Source organism: Heterodontus francisci, chromosome 9, assembly GCF_036365525.1.
Source record: "Heterodontus francisci isolate sHetFra1 chromosome 9, sHetFra1.hap1, whole genome shotgun sequence".
In the NCBI taxonomy this organism is placed as follows: domain Eukaryota; kingdom Metazoa; phylum Chordata; class Chondrichthyes; order Heterodontiformes; family Heterodontidae; genus Heterodontus; species Heterodontus francisci.
The window spans coordinates 119,791,728-119,819,070 of NC_090379.1; the positions used below are offsets into that span (position 1 = coordinate 119,791,728).

The 27,343-nt window shown below is 44.6% G+C and overlaps 1 protein-coding gene and 1 pseudogene across 4 annotated transcripts in view; both read right to left on the minus strand.

Moving 5' to 3' along the window:
- Positions 1-1,476: 1,476 nt before the first annotated feature.
- Positions 1,477-5,828, minus strand: LOC137373403 (jerky protein homolog; annotated as a pseudogene).
- LOC137373527 (zinc finger protein 239-like) overlaps positions 4,970-27,343 on the minus strand; it is an 87,057-nt gene continuing 64,683 nt past the window's right edge. The window contains exons 1-2 of one of the 4 annotated variants that reach the window (XM_068038405.1): positions 9,149-9,201; positions 4,970-7,519 (exon numbers count right to left, since the gene is read on the minus strand). In XM_068038405.1, the coding sequence (XP_067894506.1) occupies positions 6,406-7,164 (759 nt within the window). In that variant the 5' untranslated portion in view covers positions 7,165-7,519; positions 9,149-9,201 and the 3' untranslated portion in view covers positions 4,970-6,405. The other 3 variants (XM_068038402.1, XM_068038404.1, XM_068038406.1) reach the window with 3 other exon arrangements.

A 27,343-nucleotide genomic window follows, 5' to 3' on the forward strand; every position in this document is an offset into this window, starting at 1 on the left:
TGCTAGAGGCTATTATAAAGGATGTGATAGCAGAACACCTGGAAAGCATAAACAGGATTCGACAAAGTCAGCATGGGTTTATGAAAGGGAAATCATGCTGAAAAAAATCTACTGGAGTTTTTTTTGAGGATGTAACTAGTAGAATAGATGAGGAAGAACCAGTGGATATGGTGTATTTGGATTTTCAGAAGGTTTTTGATAAGGTCCTACATAAGAGGTTAGTGTGCAAAATTAAAGCACATGGGATTGGGGGTAATATACTGGCATGGATTGAGAATTAGTTGACAGACAGGAAACAGAGAGTAGGAATAAATGGGTCTTTTTCCAGGTGGCAGGCAGTGACTAGTGGGGTACTGCAGGGATCAGTGCTTGGGCCCCAGCTATTCATAATATATATTAATGACTTGGGTGAAGGAACTAAATGTAACATTTCCAAGTTTGCAGACGACACAAAGCTGGGGAGAAATGTGAGCTGTGAGGAGGATGTAAAGAAGCTCCAATGTGATTTGGACAAGTTGGGTGAGTGGGCAAATGCATGGCAGATGCAGTATAACGTGGATAAATGTGAGGTTATCCACTTTGGTTGTAAAAACAGAAAGGCAGATTATTATCTGAATGGTGATAGATTGGGAAAGGAGGACGTGCAACGAGACCTGGGTGTCCTTGTACACCAGTCGCTGAAAGCAAGCTTTCAGGTGCAGCAAGCAATTAGGAAGGCGAATGGTATGTTGGCCTTCATTACAAGAGGATTTGAGTACAGGAGCAAGGATGTCTTACTGCAGTTATACAGGGCCTTGGTGAGACCACATCTGGAGTATTATGTGCAGTTTTGGTCTCCTTATCTGAGGAATGATGTTCTTGCCATGGAGGGAGTGCAAAGAAGATTTACTAGGCTGATTCCTGGGATGGCAGGATTGAAGTATGAGGAGAGATTGGGTCGACTAGGCCGATATTCACTAGCGTTTAGAAGAATGAGAAGGGATCTCATAGAAACCTATAAAATTCTAACAGGACTAATCAGGCTAGATGCAGGGAGGATGTTCCCGATGGCTGTGGAGTCCAGAACCAGGGGCCACAGTCTCAGGATACAGGGTATGCCATTTAGAACCGAGATGAGGAGAAATTTCTTCACTCAGAGGGTGGTGAACCTGTGGAATTCTCTACCGCAGAAGGCAATGGAGGCCAAGTCATTAAATATATTCAAGAAGGAGATAGATATATTTCTTAATGCCAAAGTGATCAAGGGATATGGGGAGAAAGCGGGAACAGGGTACTGAATTAGACGATCAGCCATGATCTTTTTTGAATGGCAGAACAAGTCTGAAGGGCCGAATGGCCTACTCCTGCACTTATTTTCTACGTTTCTATGTTTCACCTTTAACCTAATTACATGCACAAGCCACATTGAAAATTGCAGCTTTAATGTTATAATTTGATTGCAAGTTCTGGATTGTGCCTTCATGATTGATTAACTTTCTAAGGAAATCTCTCCTGTAAAAACATTTCATATTCTGTGATGACACCCTGGTCCATTGGTTGAATCAATGAGGTAACATGGGCAGGCAGGAAGATGGTGAGGTGAGAGTGACTGCCCTTGCCATCAAGGCAGCGATTGGCCGAATGTGGCATCAAGGAGCCTTAGCAAAACTGAAGTCAATGGGAATCAGGGGGAAAACTCTCCACTGGTTGAGTCATACCTAGTGCAAAGGCAGATGATTGCAGTTGTTTGACGTCAATCATCTGAGCTCCAGGACATCGCTGCAGGAGTTCCTCAGGATAGTGTCCTAGGCCCAATCATCATCAGCTGCTTCATCAATGACCTTCCTTCAATCATAAGGTCAGAAGTGGGGATGTTTGCTGATGACTGCACAATGTTCAGCACTATTCGTGACTCCTCAGATACTGAAGCTGTCCATGTAGAAATGCAGCAAGACCTGGACAATATCCAGGCTTGGGCAGATAAGTGGCAAGTAACATTCACGCCATAGAAGTGCCAGGCAATGACCATCTCCAACAAGAGTGAATCTAAACATTTCCCCTTGACATTCAATGGCATTACAATTGCTAAATCCCCCACTATCAACATCCTAGGGGTTACTATTGACCAGAAACTAAACTGGAGTAGCCATAGCTACGAGAGCAGGTCAGAGGCTAGGAATCCTGTGGCAAGTAACTTGCCTCCTGACTCACCAAAGCCTGTCCACCATCTACAAGGCACAAGCCAGGAATGTGATGGAATACTCTCCACTTGCCTGGATGGGTGCAGGTCCTACAACTCAAGAAGCTCGACACATCCAGGACAAAGCAGCCCGCATGATTGGCACCCCATCCACCACCTTCAACATTCACTCCCTCCACCACCAATGTACAGTGGCAGCAGTGTATACCACCTACAAGATGCACTACAGCAAAGCACCAAGGTCCTTAGACAGCATCTTTCAAAGATGCAACATCTACCAACACACAGTGGCGGCACAGTGTTTCACACCTCAGCCTCACAGCTCCAGCGACCTGGGTTCAGTTCTGGGTACTGCCTGTGAGGAGTTTGCAAGTTCGCCCTGTGACCGCGTGGGTTTCTGCCGGGTGCTCCGGTTTCCTCCCACAGCCAAAGACTTACAGGTTGATAGGTAAATTGGCCATTGTAAATTGCCCCTAGTGTAGGTAGATGGTAGGCGAATGGTGGGGATGTGGTAGGGAATATGGGATTAATGTAAGATTAGTATAAATAGGCGGTTGTTGGTCGGCACAGACTCGGTGGGCCGAAGGGCCTGTTTCAGTGCTGTATCTCTAAATAAATAAATAACTAGAAGGACAAGGGCAGCAAATGCATGGGAACATCACCACCTGCAAGTTCCCCTCCAAGCCGTACAACATCCTGACTTGGAACTCTATCACCGTTCCTTCACTGTCGCTGGGTCAAAATCCTGGAATTCCCTTCCTAACAGCACTGTGGGTGTACCTACCCCACATGGACTGCAGCAGTTCAAGAAGGCAGCTCACCACCACCTTCTCAAGGGCAATTAGGGATGGGCAATAAATGGTGGCCTAGCCAGTGACACCCACATCCCATGAATGAATTTTAAAAAAAATTGCTGGACATTAACTTCAATTCATGAGGGTGAGCTTGACAATTGTCTCAAAAAAGAATAGCTTTGCGATCTTCAGGTTTTCTTATTTTTCTAAAATATATTTGCACTGCAGGTACAAAAACATAGTGAAAACAATCATAAAATAATTTCTTTGTCTATCCATGCATTACTTTATGCTTTGTAATCAGCAGGTAAATGCTTTACACTTTAAATGCTCCAGGACGATTATATTTGCCGATCGCCAAAAGTTTCACCCAGTTCATTCCTACGGCATTAGCACATGCAAGCATACTTATTCTGTCTTTATTTTGTTTAAAACCTGTAGCACTAGATTCACTTGCACCAGTTAGGGTAGAATTAGGCAAACAATGCCAAAATAGGTCTGTTTCATCTGCTTTATAAATTTGTTTTGGGGATACATCATGTTCAGCAATTAATTTGTTGAAGAATTCACAATACCTTTCTGCAGCCTCATGGTCAGCTGATTTTTGTTCACTGGTTACATCTATCCTTCTTATGCCATGCTGCCGTTTAGCCATCCGTTGGCAACTACATATGCTTCAGTCAATTCCATTTGTTTATGAAAGTCTTTTGCCTTTGCAATGAGCATTGGTCCAGAGACTGAGGCACCCTGGGAGTGTTGCAACAAAAAACATTTGTACAATCCACTGTATAGCTGCGCTAATTTAGGTTTATGTACAGCACGGTGTTGTTTAACAACTTTTTTAGTCTCTGAACTAGAAAAGCATTTCAACAACTGGTCTTTTTGACCCTTGATGACATATGTGGTTGATGAACCAACATTATATTTGTTCAACACATTACGATTTTCACTTTTTTCAAGATGCCTACAAATGTTGATTTTCTGGTATAGCATCAACACACCCTTTACCACTTTCCCCCTTTTCCTCTCAGTGCTTTATTGGATGCCATAATGGATGATCAGGAAGATAAATCGTAGTACTGCATAAGCACAGTGACACAGGGAGATGGACTGCCAGCAATGCCACTAAGATGACTATCGGCAGCATCACTAACTACAATACAGTAATGCCGAGAATAATTGGCTGCACTTGGGAAAACTCAGTATTGGGAGACAGATCTCGGAAATTCTGGTTGGTAAAGTGCTGGATGATAAAGCTTTTACTGTATATATCAATGCTTTAGATTTAAATGTAGGGGGCACGATTAAGAATTCTACAGATGAGACAAAAAGTGGCCTCATGGTTGACAGTAAGGAAGAAACCTGTAGACTATAGGAAGATATCAATGGCCGAGTAAGGGAGGCAGAAATTAGCAAATGGAATTCAATCCAGAGAAGTGTGAGGTAATGCATTTGAGGAGGGCAAAAAAGGCAAGGGAATACACAATAAATGGCCAATCTCGGGTGAGGATCGTATGGCACGAACAGAACTTCAGCCTGGACACAGTCCTTCAGGGTCACACTGACAGGGACAAATGGCACAGTAAAGTCCCCGTGCGGGTTAATCCTGAGGCCTGTAAGAAATGTGTCCCAGCTGCTTTCTTCCCTGGTTCAGAGCTTCTGAGCACGGAACAGAAGGCTCCTTTACACCTGTGTTTAAAGTCAGGAAACAATGCTGAATGCTGGAAACGTGCTGTCAAATCAGAGATTGGTGTAAAACTGTGATCTGTTCCTGACTGAAAGTGAAATGGCAGGTTTATGTTTCCAGTCTGAAAATGAACTGAACTCGCCAGAGAAATACTGTGGCGACAACAGCAGGTCAGAGGCTGCGAATTGTGTGGCGAGTAACTCAGCTCCTTCTGAGCTCCAGTCAGGTGATGCTAAACACTCGGGTGGGAAAGACAAAAATCTACAACACTGTGTTTAAAACAAAGCTGATTTATTTGACATTTATCCAGAATATTTATAACCATATAATTTGGCTGGAGTTTAATATCGGCAGAAACAAATCCCAACTCTCAGAATAAAAACGTAGAAAATTTATGGCACAGGAAGCCATTCAGCCCATTGTGTTTGTGCCAGCTGAAAAAGAGGTATCCAGCTTAATCCCACTGTCCAGTTGTTACGACCTCAGAGAGATTGTTAATGTGAACAATGAGATATGAACCCCCTAGAACAATTTAACAAATTACACAAGATTTCATGTTTTAAGTCTTTTATTATACCTAAACTAAAAGAAATCCCCTTTAACTAAATAGCACTTTGTAAATAGCTGACATCCCAAATTACAAAGGTATTTTCTTTACTTATTCAACACTTGAATATTTCACAGCACACTTATACTAATGTATCAATGTCTTTTTCAATGATGAAATCCTCTGCAGTTAAAAGTCCCAAATTCCTCCCAGCTGCAATAGGTTGGATCTCCCAGACTTTTCAAAAAACATTTTCCTTTACTCGTTCTCCAAGCACTTCTGACCTGGACATCTGTGGATAATGTGATATTTGGTGGTCCTGTGGGCCCTTTAATCCTTCCCAAAGTTGGACTCACAAAAAAATAACAGATTCAAGTTTCAACAATCTTTCTCTGTATATCTTCAGACAGCAGGCATATTCTCTCTTTCTCCAGCTGCCCCTGCTGGGTGCCTTCTCTTACAGCTTCCCTTGAGGCCTCACCCCTGATGGGTGTGGCCATAACGTGATGGTTCATTCCTTACAGCCTGTTTTTCTCCAGAAAGTCTGTTAAATTTATCTGGTCCTATGGCATTTTGGAGAGGAATAAAGTCTAGTTTCCCAAAGCTATTCAGCCTTTCCATTGCCCTCAGGTGTTGGCATCTGCCGGTTTGTTTGCATGTTCTCAATGGCTGACTCCTTGTTTTACAACCCGAACGTCTGGGAGGGCGAAACCCATTGTTCTTCAGGTGTTAGTGCTGTAGTCTCTGTTCTTCAGAAAACAGTCTTTGATCTGTTCCCTCTGTTGTCCTGGTAACCTTTTACAGAGAGGTGAGGTCAGCTAAACTGCTGGATTCCGTCTTGAACTTAAAAAAAAATCACATTCTATAAGACATAATCATGTTACAAGGTCCAGTCTTCCTAACACCAGTTCATATCAACAGAAATGAACCATGACTGTGGCTCAGTTGGTGACATTGCCGCCTCTCAGTCAGAAGGTTGTCGGTTCAAGTCCCACTCCAGACAGCTTGCTGTGTCCAATTGGCTGCTGTGTTTCCTACATGACAACAGTGACTACACTTCAATCATACTTCATTGGCTGTACAGTGCTTTGGCATGCCCTGAGCAAGTGGAAGGTGCTGTATAAGTGCAGATCTTTCCTTAACCACCAGAAAGAACATGGTTCAGTCCTGGATGTGATCAACAGCAGAATCCCTGCACTCACTTGTGAACTCGCTGGTGTGTCAACAGGTGAGATGACTGAGAAAATCCCTTCCCACACATGGAGCAGGTGAACGGCCTCTGCCCAGTGTGAACTCGCTGGTGTCTCAGCAGGTTGGATGAGCGAGAGAATCCCTTCCCACAGACAGAGCAGGTGAATGGCCTCTCCCCAGTGTGAATGTGCTGGTGTGTCAGCAGATTGAATGACTGAGTGAATCCCCTCCCACACACTGAGCAGGTGAACGGCCTCTCCCCAGTGTGAACTCGCTGGTGTTTCAGCAGTTCGGATGACTGAACAAATCCCTTCCCACACACGGAGCAGGTGAACGGCCTCTCCCCAGTGTGAATACGCTTGTGTACAGTGAGGTGGGATGATCGCCTGAACCCAGCTCCGCAGTGAGAGCACTTGAAAGGTCTCTCGTCAGTGTGAACTCGCTGGTGTGCCAGCAGGTTGGATGAACTGGTGAATCCCTTCCCACACTCAGTGCAGGTGAAAGGTCTCTCCCCAGTGTGAGTACGCTGGTGTACAGTGAGGTCAAATGATCGCCTGAACCCACTCCCACAGTAAGAGCACTTGATAGGTCTCTCCCTGGGGTAAACTTGCTGCTGTCTCAGCAGGTTGGACGAACGAGCAAATCCCTTCCCCCACACGGAGCAGGTGAACGGCCTCTCCCTAGTGTGAGTGCGTTGATGAATGTCCATTTCAAACATGGAATTGAATCCCTTCCCACAGTCTACACATTTCCATAGTTTCTCCATGGTGCAGGTGTCCTTGTGTCTCTCCAGGCTGGATAATCAGTTAAAGCCTTGTCCACACACAGAACACATGTATGGCTTCTTCTCGCTGTGAATGGTGCAATGTTTTTTCAGGCTTTGTAACTGGTTAAAGCTCTTTCCACAGTCAGTTCACTGGAACACTCTCACTTGGGTGTGTGTCCCTCGAAGCTTTTCCAGTCACACTGATGTTTAAAATCTTTTTGCACAGACAGAACTGACAAACCTTTCTCCTCCCACAATCAAAGGCCGATGATATTCAGGTCCTGATGAACAGAGTAAGATCTTGATGTGATGTTTGATTTGAGTTTCCCATCTGCAAATCTCCCATTCTGATACCCTGTTAAAGGAGTTTACAAATGTCATTACTGTAAGTACAGGACATAATTCAGAACAGACAATTCTAGTTCCTATGGAACATTCTTTCCTCTCTTCCCCCCACCCCAAAAAAATGTAGTCCAATAAAATTAAAAGGCAAAATAAGCAACAATGTTCCAACAAAAGCGAATGGAATCAAAGCAAAATACTGCAGCTGTCGGATATCTGAAACAAAAACAAAGTGCTGGAAATACTCAGTGGGTCTGGCAGCATCTGTAGAAAGAGTTTATGTTTCAAGTCGAAATGGGCTGAAATGACAAAGGTTAGAAATGTAATCAGTTTTCAGCAAATGTAAAGAGGGGAGGGGGAGATGATGAAAAGGAAAGGACTGCGATAGGGCAGAGGATGGGAGAGATTAAATGCCAAAGATGTCACGGAATGAAAATCAAAAAGAGTGCTAATATTTGAGGTAAAAGGCAAAGCATTTATCCAAAGAGTGTTAATGGCAGAATAATGAACAGCTCTATCCAAAAGCACAAATCTGAAAAACAATTTTAAGACTGGCACATGGTTACAAAAAATAATCAAATTATGGTTCATAGTCTGAAACTGTTGAAAGCAATGCTGAGTCCGGAAGGCTGAAAAAGTGCCTAAAGCAAAGGGAACCTTTCCAGCTAAACCAGAATATTTTCAGTGTCTATGAGATACTCTGTTCCTTGAGGTGCCATCGGATACAGGTGCTATCAAACTTGCTCCATCTCCAGGGCTACCTGGACAAGACCACAGAAGAGAGGCCGGCAGCCAGAGTGACACCCCCACTCCCATGACCCACATATCCTGGATTTACACATTGCTGTTTTAAACCAGCTCCAAAAGCAGGTCCAGGAGAAGACCCTGTGACTGACTCACCCCCCTCCACACCGAGCAATCCAAGATTAGGAGCATGGAGCTAAACTGTAAAAAACTGAGGAGCAGCCCCTTCAGGTAAATTATACAGGGCTGTAACCTCTCACACTGAATATATACATGTCCCATGGACTCCTTTAGGCTGCAAATTTCACATGCAGCCTGGGAGTGGGTAAAGCTGCTTAAAACTCTGTTGTTCAGGATTCTCTTGCTCTCCTGGGCGCTAGGACCCGGTTGGGAACAGGGACCCTGAAGCCCCGCCATTCTCTGTGCCCTCACTAAGATGGCCACACAGGCGCCCTGGCCAAGATGGCGACCAATGCCCAGCTCCCCCGGGCCTGTCACCGCGGGGTAAACACGGGGCCTGGGGTCTCAGGCCGACCTCAGGTGTTGAAGAAACATCCCAGTCCACACACGGCTCCAATGTCCTCCCGAGCCATCTGTTCTGCCTCAGTCCATCAGTGTGTCTGGTTTTTGTTCCCGGATATTCCTAGTCTCCCTTTAATAGTGGAACTTAGTCTCTCCTGTTAATTTATTATTAGTTTCAAACAGGGCCTGTCACCAGGAGAATCCCCACAACCACAACCCCGCTCGGTGCAAACGTGGCATCTGGAGCTTCTTATTCCGGGTTTGCGGCCTACACCAAGTGTTTCTGAAGCCTTCCCGCACACCCTCCGGCTCCATTCTGTCCTGTGCCCTGCCGGCTCTCACCCTTTACACAAAAGCGTCTCCAACACTCACACACCTCTGATCACAATGATACTGCACATACAGGACAGCACTGCGCCTGTGCGCTGGGCTCCTGTAGTGAATAGGACACGGTCACTGCCGCGGAGAACGTTGGGTAACGACTCCGCCATTGGCAGTCGCAATTAGTGAATAAAACTGACACTCTGTGGTCGGACTATGATGCAATTATTAAATAACTCATACAGAAACCCAAATGCATGGACCCTCTGTGAAGGTTCAGACTTGGATTTGATTAATATCACTTTGGATATACTTGCCTGAGATGGAGTTCAAAGAAGGCTCTCTGTACTGATTCTATGATTGTAATGCGAGGAGAGATTAAGTAAAAAAAGGCCGATATTCCTTCCAGTTTGCTGAATTTGAGTTGATCATATAAACATATAAAATCTTTAAGGGATTTGACAAAGTAGATGCTGGAAAGATGTTTCCCCTGGCTGGTGAGTCTAGAACTAGAGGTCACTGTCTCACAATAAGAGTTCAGCATTTAGGCTTTTTAAAATATATTTTATTCTTTCATGGGATGTGAACATCGCTGGTAAGGCCAGCATTTGTTGGCCATCCCCAATTGCCCTCGAGAAGATTGTGCTGAGCCGATATGATGAAAATTGTTTTCAATGAAAGGATTAAAATTCTCCACCCCAAAGGGCTATGGATGCAGTTATTGAGTATGGTCAACAGAGAGATTGATAGATTCTTGGATACTAAGGGTGTCAAGGAAAATTTGGATTCTGTAAGAGAGTGGTGTTGCGGTTGAAGACTCACGTGATCTTATTCAGTGGTGGAGCAGACTCAAAGGAGGCATGTAGCCTACTCCTGCTATTTATGTTCTTTTATTCCTCTCCTGTTGCTGCAGACTCTGGTGGGGATACAGAGTAAAGCTCCATCTACACTGTCCCTGTAAACCAACGTTGCCCAACATTTGGCCCACAGGCCAAGATCCGGCCTGCCAAAGGTTTCTATCTGGCCCACGGTGTAAACTGTACCCGGAGCATTTCCTCATCTTTGTCAGGGGTCCATGACTGGAAATGGTAAATTTCCCTTTGTCTTCTTGCAGAGTGGCCTTTATAAAAACATCATGCTGTCAGTTTCACAGCTGACAGCTGCTGAGGCAGGAACGCGCTTCTCAACTTTGGACAGATTCGGGGGTTTCCAACTTTTTTTAAAAGCCCGCCAGAAAACCCTGAATCTGTCCAAAGTTGGGAAGGGCATTCCTGCTTCAGCAGTTGTTAGCTGTGAAACTGATGGCGCAATGTTTTTAAATCAGCTGACCAACCACAAAGCTGCTGTGCTGAGCACTCCCACTCCCTGCAACTGTCAGAGAGAGAGCCGGGGGGGGGGGGGGTGGGGGGGAGCAAACAAAGAGAGGGAGAGAGGGGGAAACAGAAAAGGAACAGAGACAGAGGGGGAACAGAGAGAGAGAGAGGGTGGACAGAGAAAGAGAGGGGGACAAAGAGAGAGAGAGGGTGGACAGAGAGAGGGGAAGAGAGTGGGGGGAACAATGAGAGAGAGAGAGGGGAAACAGTGAGAGAGAGGGGAATCAGAAAGATTGGGAAATAGAGAGAGATGGAAAACAGAGAGGGGCAGGACAGAGAGAGAGTGGGGGAACAGAGAGAGAGAGGGCAACAGAGAGTGGGGGAAAGAGAGAGAGAGGGGAAACAAAGTGAGAGAGATGGGAAAAAGAGAGGGGGAACTGAGAGAGAGAGGGGCGGGACAGAGAGGGGGGAACAGAGACAGAGGGGGCAGCAGAGAATGGTTGGCAAATATAGAGAGAGAGAGAGGGGGGAAACAGAGAGTGGGAGGGGAAAGAGAGACAGAGAGGGGAAAAAGAGAGAGGGAGGAGAAACAGAGAGAGAGAGGGGAAACAGAGAGAGGGGGAAAGAGAGAGAGAGGGGGAAACAGAGAGAGAGAGAGGGGGAAACAGAGAGAGAGAGGGGGGAAACAAAGAGAGAGGGGAACAGAGAGAGTGGGGGCTGACAGAGAGAGTGGGGGCTGACAGAGAGAGTGGGGGCTGACAGAGAGAGTGGGGGCTGACAGAGAGAGTGGGGGCTGACAGAGAGAGTGGGGGCTGACAGAGAGAGTGGGGGCTGACAGAGAGAGTGGGGGCTGACAGAGAGAGTGGGGGCTGACAGAGAGAGTGGGGGCTGACAGAGAGAGTGGGGGCTGACAGAGAGAGTGGGGGCTGTCAGAGAGAGAAGGGCACTGACAGAGAGAGAAGGGCACTGACAGAGAGAGAAGGGGGCTGACAGAGAGAGAGAGAAGGGGACAGGGAGAGGGGAGGGACAGAGAGAAAGAGGACACGAACAGAGAGAGGGGGCCACAGGGAGAGTGAGGATGACACAAAGAGGGGGAAACAACATAGAGAGAGGAAAGACAAGGAAAGAGAGAGACAGAGAGAGAAATCAAGATCACTCCTGACAGATGGATATCTCTCCAGAAATCTCCGCATCACTACAACAAGTGAGCAGGTAGACATTGACAACTTGTGCAGGCAAAAAAAATGCCAAGGTATTGCACTAAATCAGTGTCCACGTAGTGATAAGAAAGTAAGTCAATAAATTCATCTTCTCATTAAAATCTTCTTCACAAAATTGCACATTTGTTGTTATTTTGATTAATAATAAGATAATGTTTTAATGCCTTTTTCTGAAATTGTCTCAGCATGTAAGACAAAAATTGTAATGCGGCTCCCCACACATAAAGGTTTGACAACCACAGAACCATGGAACCATCGAGAAATTATGGCACAGCAAGAGGCCATTCAGGCCATCAGTTCTGCGCCGGCCAAAATGTCTAGCTGCCCAATCTAATCCCACCAATTTCAGACTGACTCGCCTTCACGCTCCCTCCACTTTAATACGAACACTCCTTCATCCCCCTTCCAATTTAATACTGACACATCTTCTAGCTCTCTCCAATTTGACACTGACACTCCTTCCCCTCCCTCCAAATTTATATTGACAGGCCTTCACCCTCTCTCCACTTTAATACTGACACTCCTTCACCCTCCATCCAATTTAATACTGACACTCCTTCACCCTCCCTCCAGTTTCATACTGACACTCCTGCCCACTCCCTCCAATTGCATGCTGACACTCCTCAGCCCTCCCTTGACTTTCATTCTGACAGTACTTCTTCCTCCCTCCAATTTCATACTGATACTCCTTCCCCCTCCCAACAATTGCATACTGACACTCCATCCCCCTTATTGCAATCTCATACTAACACTCCTCCCCGGCGTCGATGTCATACAGCCAATACTTCCGCCTCCCTCTAATTCATATTGAAACTCCTTCCCATTACCTCCAGTTTCATACGGAAACTCCTTTCCCTCCCTTGACTTTCATATTGAGACTCCTTCCTCCTCCCTACCATTTCACACTAACACTCCATCCCCATCCCTTAAATTTCATACCGACACTAATTCCCCACATCCAAGTTCATAGTGGCACTACTTCCCTCCCCTCCGATTTCATACTGATACTCCATCCCCAACCCTCCGATTTCATACTGATACTCCATCCCCTACCCTCCGATTTCATACTGATACTCCATCCCCTACCTTCCGATTTCATACTGATACTCCATCCCTACCCTCCGATTACATTTGATACTCTATCCCCTACCCTCCGATTTCATATTGATACTCCATCCCTTACCCTCCGATTTCATACTGATACTCCATCCCCTACCCTCCGATTTCATACTGATACTCCATCCCCTACCCTCTGATTTCATACTGATACTCCATCCCCTACTCTCTGATTTCATACTGATACTCTATCCCCTACCCTCCGATTACATTTGATACTCCATCCACTACCCTTCAATTTCATACTGATACTCCATCCCCTACCCTTTGATTTCATACTGATACTCTATCCCCTACCCTCTGATTTCATACTGACACTCCATCCCCTACCCTCCGATTATATTTGATACTCCATCCCATACCCTCGGATTTCATACTGTTACTCCATCCCCTACCCTCCGATTATAAATGATACTCCATCCCATACCCTCCGATTACATTTGATACTCTATCCCCTACCCTCTGATTTCATACTGATACTCTATCCCCTACCCTCCGATTTCATACTGATACTCTAAACCCTACCTTCCGATTACATATTGATACTCTAAACCCTACCTTCTGATTACATATTGATACTCTATCCCCTATCCTCTGATTTCATACTGATACTCTAACCCCTACCCTCCGATTTCAAACTAATACTCTAAACACAACCTTCCGATTACATATTGATACTCCATCCCCGACCCTCTGATTTCATACTGATACTCCATCCCCTACCCTACGACTTCATACTGATACTCTAACCCCTACCCTCTGATTTCATACTAATACTCCATCCCCTACCCTCCAATTTCATACTGATACTCCATCCCCTACCTTCCGATTACATATTGATACTCTATCCCCTACCCTCTGATTTCATACTGATACTCTATCCCCTACCCTCCGCTTTCATACTGATACTCTAAACCCTACCTTCCGATTACACATTGATACTCCATCCCCTACCCTCTGATTTCATACTGATACTCTATCCCCTACCCTCCGATTACATTTGATACTCCATCCCCGACCCTCTGATTTCATACTGATATTCCATCCCCTACCCTCCGATTTCATACTGATACTCCATCCCCTACCCGCCGATTTCATACTGATACTCCATCCCCTACCCTCTGATTTCATACTGAAACTCTATGCCCGAACCTGCAATTTCATTTTGAAACTCTATCCCCGACCCTCCGATTTCATACCGATACTCTAAACCCTACCTTCTGATTACAGACTGATACTCCATCCCCGACCCTCTGATTTCATACTGACACTCTAAACCCTACCCTCCGATTTCATACCGATACTCTAAACCCTACCTTCTGATTACAGACTGATACTCCATCCCCGACCCTCTGATTTCATACTGACACTCTAAACCCTACCATCTGATTTCATACTGATACTCTAAACCCTACACTCTGATTTCATACTGATACTCTATCCCCTACCCTCCGATTTCATACTGATACTCTGAACCCGACCTTCCGATTACATACTGATACTCTATCCCCTACCCTCTGATTACATTTGATACCCCATCCCCTACCCTCCGATATCATACTGACACTCCATCCCCTACCCTCTGATTTCATACTGATACTCCATCCACTACCCTCTGATTTCATTTGATACTCCATCCCCAACCCTCTGATTTCATACTGAAACTCCATCCCCTACCCTCCGATTTCATACTGATACTCCATCCCCTGCCCTCTGATTTCATACTGACACTCCATCCCCTACCCTCTGATTTCATTTGATACTCTATCCCCAACCCTCTGATTTCATACTGAAACTCCATCCCCTACCCTCCGATTTCATACTGATACTCCATCCCCTACCCTCCAATTACTTTTGATACTCCATCCGCTAACCTCTGATTTCATGCTGATACTCTATCCCCTACCCTCCAATTTCATACTGACACTCTATCCCCTACCCTCTGATTTCATACTGATACTCCATCCCCTAGAGTCTGATTTCATACCGATACTCCATCCCCTAACCTCCGATTTCATACTGATACTCTAAACCATACCTTCCGATTACATATTGATACTCCATCACCTGCCCTCCGATTACATTTGATACTCCATCCCCTACCCTCTGATTTCATACTGATACTCTATTCCCTACCCTCCGATTATATTTGATACTCCATCCCATACCCTCTGATTTCATACTGATACTCCATCCCCTACCCTCTGATTTCATCCTGATACTCTATTCCCGACCCTCCGATTATATTTGATACTCCATCCCATACCCTCTGATTTCATACTGTTAACTCCATCCCCTACCCTCTGATTACATTTGATACTCTATCCCCTACCCTCTGATTTCATACTGATACTCTATCCCCTACCCTCCGATTTCATACTGATACTCTAAACCCTACCTTCCGATTAAATATTGATACTCCATCCCCTATCCGCCGATTTCATACTGATACTCCATCCCCTACCCTCTGATTTCATACCGATACTCGATCACCTACCCACGGATTTCATACTGATACTCTAAACCCTACCTTCCGATTACATATTGATACTCCATCCCCTATCCTCCGATTTCATACTGATACTCTAAACCCTACCTTCCGATTTCATACTGATACTCTAAACCCTACCTTCTGATTACATATTGATACTCTATCCCCTATCCTCTGATTTCATACTGATACTCTAACCCCTACCCTCCGATTTCAAACTAATACTCTAAACACAACCTTCCGATTACATATTGATACTCCATCCCCGACCCTCTGATTTCATACTGATACTCCATCCCCTACCCTCCGACTTCATACTGATACTCTAACCCCTACCCTCTGATTTCATACTAATACTCCATCCCCTACCCTCCAATTTCATACTGATACTCCATCCCCTACCCTCTGATTTCATACCGATACTCGATCACCTACCCACGGATTTCATACTGATACTCTAAACCCTACCTTCCGATTACATATTGATACTCCATCCCCTATCCTCCGATTTCATACTGATACTCTAAACCCTACCTTCCGATTGCATATTGATACGCTATCCCCTACCCTCTGATTTCATACTGATACTCTATCCCCTCCCCTCCGATTTCATACTGATACTCTAAACCCTACCTTCCGATTACACATTGATACTCCATCCCCTACCCTCTGATTTCATACTGATACTCTATCCCCTACCCTCCGATTACATTTGATACTCCATCCCCGACCCTCTGATTTCATACTGATATTCCATCCCCTACCCTCCGATTTCATACTGATACTCCATCCCCTACCCGCCGATTTCATACCGAAACTCTATGCCCGAACCTGCAATTTCATTTTGAAACTCTATCCCCGACCCTCCGATTTCATACCGATACTCTAAACCCTACCTTCTGATTACAGACTGATACTCCATCCCCGACCCTCTGATTTCATACTGACACTCTAAACCCTACCATCTGATTTCATACTGATACTCCATCCCCGACCCTCTGATTTCATACTGACACTCTAAACCCTACCATCTGATTTCATACTGATACTCTAAACCCTACACTCTGATTTCATACTGATACTCTGAACCCGACCTTCCGATTACATACTGATACTCTATCCCCTACCCTCTGATTACATTTGATACCCCATCCCCTACCCTCCGATTTCATACTGACACTCCATCCCCTACCCTCTGATTTCATACTGATACTCCATCCACTACCCTCTGATTTCATATTGATCATCTATCCCCTACCCTTCAATTTCATACTGATACTCCATCCCCTGCCCTCCGATTACATTTGATACTCCATCCCCTACCATCGGATTTCATACTGATACTCTATCCCCTACCCTCCGATTTCATACTGACACTCCATCCCCAACCCTCTGATTTCATACTGAAACTCCATCCCCTACCCTCCGATTTCATACTGATACTCCATCCCCTGCCCTCTGATTTCATACTGACACTCCATCCCCTACCCTCTGATTTCATTTGATACTCTATCCCCAACCCTCCGATTATATTTGATACTCCATCCCATACCCTCTGATTTCATACTGTTACTCCATCCCCAACCCTCCAATTATAAATGATACTCCATCCCATACCCTCCGATTACATTAGATGCTGCATCCCATACCCTCTGATTTCATACTGATACTCCATCCCCTACCCTCTGATTACATTTGATACTCTATCCCCTACCCTCTGATTTCATACTGATACTCTATCCCCTACCCTCCGATTTCATACTGATACTCTAAACCCTACCTTCCAATTACATATTGATACTCCATCCCCTATCCGCCGATTTCATACTGATACTCTATACCCTACACTCTGATTTCATACTGATACTCTATCCCCTTCCCTCTGATTTCATACTGATACTCCATCCCCTACCCTCTGATTTCATACTGATACTCCATCCCCTACCCTCTGATTTCATACTGATACTCCATCCCCTACCCTCTGATTTCATACCGATACTCGATCACCTACCCACGGATTTCATACTGATACTCTAAACCCTACCTTCCGATTACATATTGATACTCCATCCCCTATCCTCCGATTTCATACTGATACTCTAAACCCTACACTCTGATTTCATACTGATACTCCATCCCCTACACTCCGATTTCATACTGAAACTCTGAACGCTACCTTCCGATTACATATTCATACTCCATCCCCTACCCTCTGATTTCATACTGATACTCCATCCCCGACCATCCGATTTCATATTGATACTCCATCCCCTACCCTCTGATTTCATACCGATACTCTAAACCCTACACTCTGATTTCATACTGATACTCTAAACCCGACCTTCCGATTACATACTGATACTCTATCCCCTACACTCTGATTTCATACTGATACTCGCTACCCTGTTATTTCATACTGATACTCCATCCCCTACCATCCGATTTCATATTGATACTCCATCCCCTACCCTCTGATTTCATACTGATACTCTATCCCCTACCCTCCGATTACATTTGATACTCCATCCCCGACCCTCTGATTTCATACTGATATTCCATCCCCTACCCTCCGATTTCATACTGATACTCCATCCCCTACCCGCCGATTTCATACTGATACTCCATCCCCTACCCTCTGATTTCATACCGAAACTCTATGCCCGAACCTGCAATTTCATTTTGAAACTCTATCCCCGACCCTCCGATTTCATACCGATACTCTAAACCCTACCTTCTGATTACAGACTGATACTCCATCCCCGACCCTCTGATTTCATACTGACACTCTAAACCCTACCATCTGATTTCATACTGATACTCTAAACCCTACACTCTGATTTCATACTGATACTCTATCCCCTACCCTCCGATTTCATACTGATACTCTGAACCCGACCTTCCGATTACATACTGATACTCTATCCCCTACCCTCTGATTACATTTGATACCCCATCCCCTACCCTCCGATATCATACTGACACTCCATCCCCTACCCTCTGATTTCATACTGATACTCCATCCACTACCCTCTGATTTCATTTGATACTCCATCCCCAACCCTCTGATTTCATACTGAAACTCCATCCCCTACCCTCCGATTTCATACTGATACTCCATCCCCTGCCCTCTGATTTCATACTGACACTCCATCCCCTACCCTCTGATTTCATTTGATACTCTATCCCCAACCCTCTGATTTCATACTGAAACTCCATCCCCTACCCTCCGATTTCATACTGATACTCCATCCCCTACCCTCCAATTACTTTTGATACTCCATCCGCTAACCTCTGATTTCATGATGATACTCTATCCCCTACCCTCCAATTTCATCCTGACACTCCATCCCCTACCCTCTGATTTCATACTGATACTCCATCCCCTAGAGTCTGATTTCATACCGATACTCCATCCCCTACCCACCGATTTCATACTGATACTCTGTCCCCTAACCTCCGATTTCATACTGATACTCTAAACCATACCTTCCGATTACATATTGATACTCCATCACCTGCCCTCCGATTACATTTGATACTCCATCCCCTACCCTCTGATTTCATACTGATACTCTATTCCCTACCCTCCGATTATATTTGATACTCCATCCCATACCCTCTGATTTCATACTGATACTCCATCCCCTACCCTCTGATTTCATCCTGATACTCTATTCCCGACCCTCCGATTATATTTGATACTCCATCCCATACCCTCTGATTTCATACTGTTAACTCCATCCCCTACCCTCTGATTACATTTGATACTCTATCCCCTACCCTCTGATTTCATACTGATACTCTATCCCCTACCCTCCGATTTCATACTGATACTCTAAACCCTACCTTCCGATTAAATATTGATACTCCATCCCCTATCCGCCGATTTCATACTGATACTCCATCCCCTACCCTCTGATTTCATACCGATACTCGATCACCTACCCACGGATTTCATACTGATACTCTAAACCCTACCTTCCGATTACATATTGATACTCCATCCCCTATCCTCCGATTTCATACTGATACTCTAAACCCTACCTTCCGATTTCATACTGATACTCTAAACCCTACCTTCTGATTACATATTGATACTCTATCCCCTATCCTCTGATTTCATACTGATACTCTAACCCCTACCCTCCGATTTCAAACTAATACTCTAAACACAACCTTCCGATTACATATTGATACTCCATCCCCGACCCTCTGATTTCATACTGATACTCCATCCCCTACCCTCCGACTTCATACTGATACTCTAACCCCTACCCTCTGATTTCATACTAATACTCCATCCCCTACCCTCCAATTTCATACTGATACTCCATCCCCTACCTTCCGATTACATATTGATACTCTATCCCCTACACTCTGATTTCATACTGATACTTTATCCCCTACCCTCCGCTTTCATACTGATACTCTAAACCCTACCTTCCGATTGCATATTGATAGGCTATCCCCTACCCTCTGATTTCATACTGATACTCTATCCCCTCCCCTCCGATTTCATACTGATACTCTAAACCCTACCTTCCGATTACACATTGATACTCCATCCCCTACCCTCTGATTTCATACTGATACTCTATCCCCTACCCTCCGATTACATTTGATACTCCAACCCCGACCCTCTGATTTCATACTGATATTCCATCCCCTACCCTCCGATTTCATACTGATACTCCATCCCCTACCCGCCGATTTCATACCGAAAGTCTATGCCCGAACCTGCAATTTCATTTTGAAACTCTATCCCCGACCCTCCGATTTCATACCGATACTCTAAACCCTACCTTCTGATTACAGACTGATACTCCATCCCCGACCCTCTGATTTCATACTGACACTCTAAACCCTACCATCTGATTTCATACTGATACTCTAAACCCTACACTCTGATTTCATACTGACACTCCATCCCCTACCCTCTGATTTCATACTGATACTCCATCCACTACCCTCTGATTTCATTTGATACTCCATCCCCAACCCTCTGATTTCATACTGAAACTCCATCCCCTACCCTCCGATTTCATACTGATACTCCATCCCCTGCCCTCTGATTTCATACTGACACTCCATCCCCTACCCTCTGATTTCATTTGATACTCTATCCCCAACCCTCCGATTATATTTGATACTCCATCCCATACCCTCTGATTTCATACTGTTACTCCATCCCCAACCCTCCAATTATAAATGATACTCCATCCCATACCCTCCGATTACATTAGATGCTGCATCCCATACCCTCTGATTTCATACTGATACTCCATCCCCTACCCTCTGATTACATTTGATACTCTATCCCCTACCCTCTGATTTCATACTGATACTCTATCCCCTACCCTCCGATTTCATACTGATACTCTAAACCCTACCTTCCAATTACATATTGATACTCCATCCCCTATCCGCCGATTTCATATTGATACTCTATACCCTACACTCTGATTTCATACTGATACTCCATCCCCTACCCTCTGATTTCATACTGATACTCCATCCCCTACCCTCTGATTTCATACTGATACTCCATCCCCTACCCTCTGATTTTATACCGATACTCGATCACCTACCCACGGATTTCATACTGATACTCTAAACCCTACCTTCCGATTACATATTGATACTCCATCCCCTATCCTCCGATTTCATACTGATACTCTAAACCCTACACTCTGATTTCATACTGATACTCTATCCCCTACACTCCGATTTCATACTGAAACTCTGAACGCTACCTTCCGATTACATATTCATACTCCATCCCCTACCCTCTGATTTCATACTGATACTCCATCCCCGACCATCCGATTTCATATTGATACTCCATCCCCTACCCTCTGATTTCATACCGATACTCTAAACCCTACCTTCCGATTACATACTGATACTCTATCCCCTACACTCTGATTTCATACTGATACTCGCTACCCTGTTATTTCATACTGATACTCCATCCCCTACCATCCGATTTCATACTGATACTCTAAACCCTACCTTCCGATTACATATTGATACTCCATCCCCTACCCTCTGATTTCATACTGATACTCTATCCCCTACCCTCCGATTACATTTGATACTCTATCCCCTACCCTCTGATTTCATACTGATACTCCATCCCCTACCCTCTGATTTCATACTGATACTCCATCCCCTGCACTCCGATTTCATACTGATACTCTATCCCCTACACTCCGATTTCATACTGATACTCTAAACCCTACCTTCCGATTACATATTGATACCCCATCCCCTACCCTCCGATTTCATACTGACACTCCATCCCCTACCCTCTGATTTCATACTGATACTCCATCCACTACCCTCTGATTTCATTTGATACTCCATCCCCAACCCTCTGATTTCATACTGAAACTCCATCCCCTACCCTCCGATTTCATACTGATACTCCATCCCCTACCCTCCAATTACTTTTGATACTCCATCCGCTAACCTCTGATTTCATGCTGATACTCTATCCCCTACCCTCTGATTTCATACTGATACTCCATCCCCTACCCTCTGATTTCATACTGACACTCCATCCCCTCCCCTCTGATTTCATACTGATACTCCATCCACTACCCTCTGATTTCATTTGATACTCCATCCCCAACCCTCTGATTTCATACTGAAACTCCATCCCCTACCCTCCGATTTCATACTGAAACTCCATCCCCTACCCTCTGATTTCATTTGATACTCTAAACCCTACACTCTGATTTCATACTGATACTCTATCCCCTACCCTCCGATTTCATACTGATACTCTGAACCCGACCTTCCGATTACATACTGATACTCTATCCCCTACCCTCTGATTACATTTGATACCCCATCCCCTACCCTCCGATTTCATACTGACACTCCATCCCCTAGAGTCTGATTTCATACCGATACTCCATCCCCTACCCACCGATTTCATACTGATACTCTGTCCCCTAACCTCCAATTTCATACTGATACTCCAAACCATACCTTCCGATTACATATTGATACTCCATCACCTGCCCTCCGATTACATTTGATACTCCATCCCCTACCCTCTGATTTCATACTGATACTCGATTCCCTACCCTCCGATTATATTTGATACTCCATCCCATACCCTCTGATTTCATACTGATACTCCATCCCCTACCCTCTGATTTCATCCTGATACTCTATTCCCGACCCTCCGATTATATTTGATACTCCATCCCATACCCTCTGATTTCATACTGATACTCCATCCCATACCCTCTGATTTCATACTGTTACTCCATCCCCTACCCTCCAATTATAAATGATACTCCATCCCATACCCTCCGATTACATTAGATGCTGCATCCCATACCCTCTGATTTCATACTGATACTCCATCCCCTCCCCTCTGATTACATTTGATACTCTATCCCCTACCCTCTGATTTCATACTGATACTCTAGCCCTACCCTCCGATTTCATACTGATACTCTAAACCCTACCTTCCGATTACATATTGATACTCTAAACCCTACCTTCCGATTACATATTGATACTCCATCCACTATCCGCCGATTTCATACTGATACTCTAAACCCTGCACTCTGATTTCATACTGATACTCTATCCCATTCCCTCTGATTTCATACTGATACTCCATCCCCGACCCTCTGATTTCATACTGATACTCCATCCCCTACCCTCTGATTTCATACTGATACTCCATCCCCTACCCTCTGATTTCATACCGATACTCGATCACCTATCCACGGATTTCATACTGATACTCTAAACCCTACCTTCCGGTTACATATTGATACTCCATCCCCTATCCTCCGATTTCATACTGATACTCTAAACCCTACACTCTGATTTCATACTGATACTCTATCCCCTACACTCCGATTTCATACTGAAACTCCATCCCCTACCCTCTGATTTCATACTGATACTCCATCCCCTACCCTCTGATTTCATACCGATACTCTAAACCCTACCTTCCGATTACATATTGATACTCCATCCCCTACCCTCTGATTTCATACTGATACTCGCTACCCTACCCTGTTATTTCATACTGATACTCCATCCCCTACCATCCGATTTCATACTGATACTCTAAACCCTACCTTCCGATTACATATTGATACTCCATCCCCTACCCTCTGATTTCATACTGATACTCTATCCCCTACCCTCCGATTACATTTGATACTCTATCCCCTACCCTCTGATTTCATACTGATACTCCATTCCCTACCCTCTGATTTCATACTGATACTCCATCCCCGACCCGCCGATTTCATACTGATACTCCATCCCCTACCCTCTGATTTCATACCGAAACTCTATGCCCGAACCTGCAATTTCATTTTGAAACTCTATCCCCGACCCTCCGATTTCATACCGATACTCTAAACCCTACCTTCTGATTACAGACTGATACTCCATCCCCGACCCTCTGATTTCATACTGACACTCTAAACCCTACCATCTGATTTCATACTGATACTCTAAACCCTACACTCTGATTTCATACTGATACTCTATCCCCTACCCTCCGATTTCATACTGATACTCTGAACCCGACCTTCCGATTACATACTGATACTCTATCCCCTACCCTCTGATTACATTTGATACCCCATCCCCTACCCTCCGATTTCATACTGACACTCCATCCCCTACCCTCTGATTTCATACTGATACTCCATCCACTACCCTCTGATTTCATTTGATACTCCATCCCCAACCCTCTGATTTCATACTGAAACTCCATCCCCTACCCTCCGATTTCATACTGATACTCCATCCCCTGCCCTCTGATTTCATACTGACACTCCATCCCCTACCCTCTGATTTCATTTGATACTCTATCCCCAACCCTCTGATTTCATACTGAAACTCCATCCCCTACCCTCCGATTTCATACTGATACTCCATCCCCTACCCTCCAATTACTTTTGATACTCCATCCGCTAACCTCTGATTTCATGCTGATACTCTATCCCCTACCCTCCAATTTCATACTGACACTCCATCCCCTACCCTCTGATTTCATACTGATACTCCATCCCCTAGAGTCTGATTTCATACCGATACTCCATCCCCTACCCACCGATTTCATACTGATACTCTGTCCCCTAACCTCCGATTTCATACTGATACTCTAAACCATACCTTCCGATTACATATTGATACTCCATCACCTGCCCTCCGATTACATTTGATACTCCATCCCCTACCCTCTGATTTCATACTGATACTCTATTCCCTACCCTCCGATTATATTTGATACTCCATCCCATACCCTCTGATTTCATACTGATACTCCATCCCCTACCCTCTGATTTCATCCTGATACTCTATTCCCGACCCTCCGATTATATTTGATACTCCATCCCATACCCTCTGATTTCATACTGATACTCCATCCCATACCCTCTGATTTCATACTGTTAACTCCATCCCCTACCCTCTGATTACATTTGATACTCTATCCCCTACCCTCTGATTTCATACTGATACTCTATCCCCTACCCTCCGATTTCATACTGATACTCTAAACCCTACCTTCCGATTAAATATTGATACTCCATCCCCTATCCGCCGATTTCATACTGATACTCCATCCCCTACCCTCTGATTTCATCCTGATACTCTATTCCCGACCCTCCGATTATATTTGATACTCCATCCCATACCCTCTGATTTCATACTGATACTCCATCCCATACCCTCTGATTTCATACTGTTACTCCATCCCCTACCCTCCAATTATAAATGATACTCCATCCCATACCCTCCGATTACATTAGATGCTGCATCCCATACCCTCTGATTTCATACTGATACTCCATCCCCTCCCCTCTGATTACATTTGATACTCTATCCCCTACCCTCTGATTTCATACTGATACTCTAGCCCTACCCTCCGATTTCATACTGATACTCTAAACCCTACCTTCCGATTACATATTGATACTCTAAACCCTACCTTCCGATTACATATTGATACTCCATCCACTATCCGCCGATTTCATACTGATACTCTAAACCCTGCACTCTGATTTCATACTGATACTCTATCCCATTCCCTCTGATTTCATACTGATACTCCATCCCCGACCCTCTGATTTCATACTGATACTCCATCCCCTACCCTCTGATTTCATACTGATACTCCATCCCCTACCCTCTGATTTCATACCGATACTCGATCACCTATCCACGGATTTCATACTGATACTCTAAACCCTACCTTCCGGTTACATATTGATACTCCATCCCCTATCCTCCGATTTCATACTGATACTCTAAACCCTACACTCTGATTTCATACTGATACTCTATCCCCTACACTCCGATTTCATACTGAAACTCCATCCCCTACCCTCTGATTTCATACTGATACTCCATCCCCTACCCTCTGATTTCATACCGATACTCTAAACCCTACCTTCCGATTACATATTGATACTCCATCCCCTACCCTCTGATTTCATACTGATACTCGCTACCCTACCCTGTTATTTCATACTGATACTCCATCCCCTACCATCCGATTTCATACTGATACTCTAAACCCTACCTTCCGATTACATATTGATACTCCATCCCCTACCCTCTGATTTCATACTGATACTCTATCCCCTACCCTCCGATTACATTTGATACTCTATCCCCTACCCTCTGATTTCATACTGATACTCCATTCCCTACCCTCTGATTTCATACTGATACTCCATCCCCGACCCGCCGATTTCATACTGATACTCCATCCCCTACCCTCTGATTTCATACCGAAACTCTATGCCCGAACCTGCAATTTCATTTTGAAACTCTATCCCCGACCCTCCGATTTCATACCGATACTCTAAACCCTACCTTCTGATTACAGACTGATACTCCATCCCCGACCCTCTGATTTCATACTGACACTCTAAACCCTACCATCTGATTTCATACTGATACTCTAAACCCTACACTCTGATTTCATACTGATACTCTATCCCCTACCCTCCGATTTCATACTGATACTCTGAACCCGACCTTCCGATTACATACTGATACTCTATCCCCTACCCTCTGATTACATTTGATACCCCATCCCCTACCCTCCGATTTCATACTGACACTCCATCCCCTACCCTCTGATTTCATACTGATACTCCATCCACTACCCTCTGATTTCATTTGATACTCCATCCCCAACCCTCTGATTTCATACTGAAACTCCATCCCCTACCCTCCGATTTCATACTGATACTCCATCCCCTGCCCTCTGATTTCATACTGACACTCCATCCCCTACCCTCTGATTTCATTTGATACTCTATCCCCAACCCTCTGATTTCATACTGAAACTCCATCCCCTACCCTCCGATTTCATACTGATACTCCATCCCCTACCCTCCAATTACTTTTGATACTCCATCCGCTAACCTCTGATTTCATGCTGATACTCTATCCCCTACCCTCCAATTTCATACTGACACTCCATCCCCTACCCTCTGATTTCATACTGATACTCCATCCCCTAGAGTCTGATTTCATACCGATACTCCATCCCCTACCCACCGATTTCATACTGATACTCTGTCCCCTAACCTCCGATTTCATACTGATACTCTAAACCATACCTTCCGATTACATATTGATACTCCATCACCTGCCCTCCGATTACATTTGATACTCCATCCCCTACCCTCTGATTTCATACTGATACTCTATTCCCTACCCTCCGATTATATTTGATACTCCATCCCATACCCTCTGATTTCATACTGATACTCCATCCCCTACCCTCTGATTTCATCCTGATACTCTATTCCCGACCCTCCGATTATATTTGATACTCCATCCCATACCCTCTGATTTCATACTGATACTCCATCCCATACCCTCTGATTTCATACTGTTAACTCCATCCCCTACCCTCTGATTACATTTGATACTCTATCCCCTACCCTCTGATTTCATACTGATACTCTATCCCCTACCCTCCGATTTCATACTGATACTCTAAACCCTACCTTCCGATTAAATATTGATACTCCATCCCCTATCCGCCGATTTCATACTGATACTCCATCCCCTACCCTCTGATTTCATACTGATACTCCATC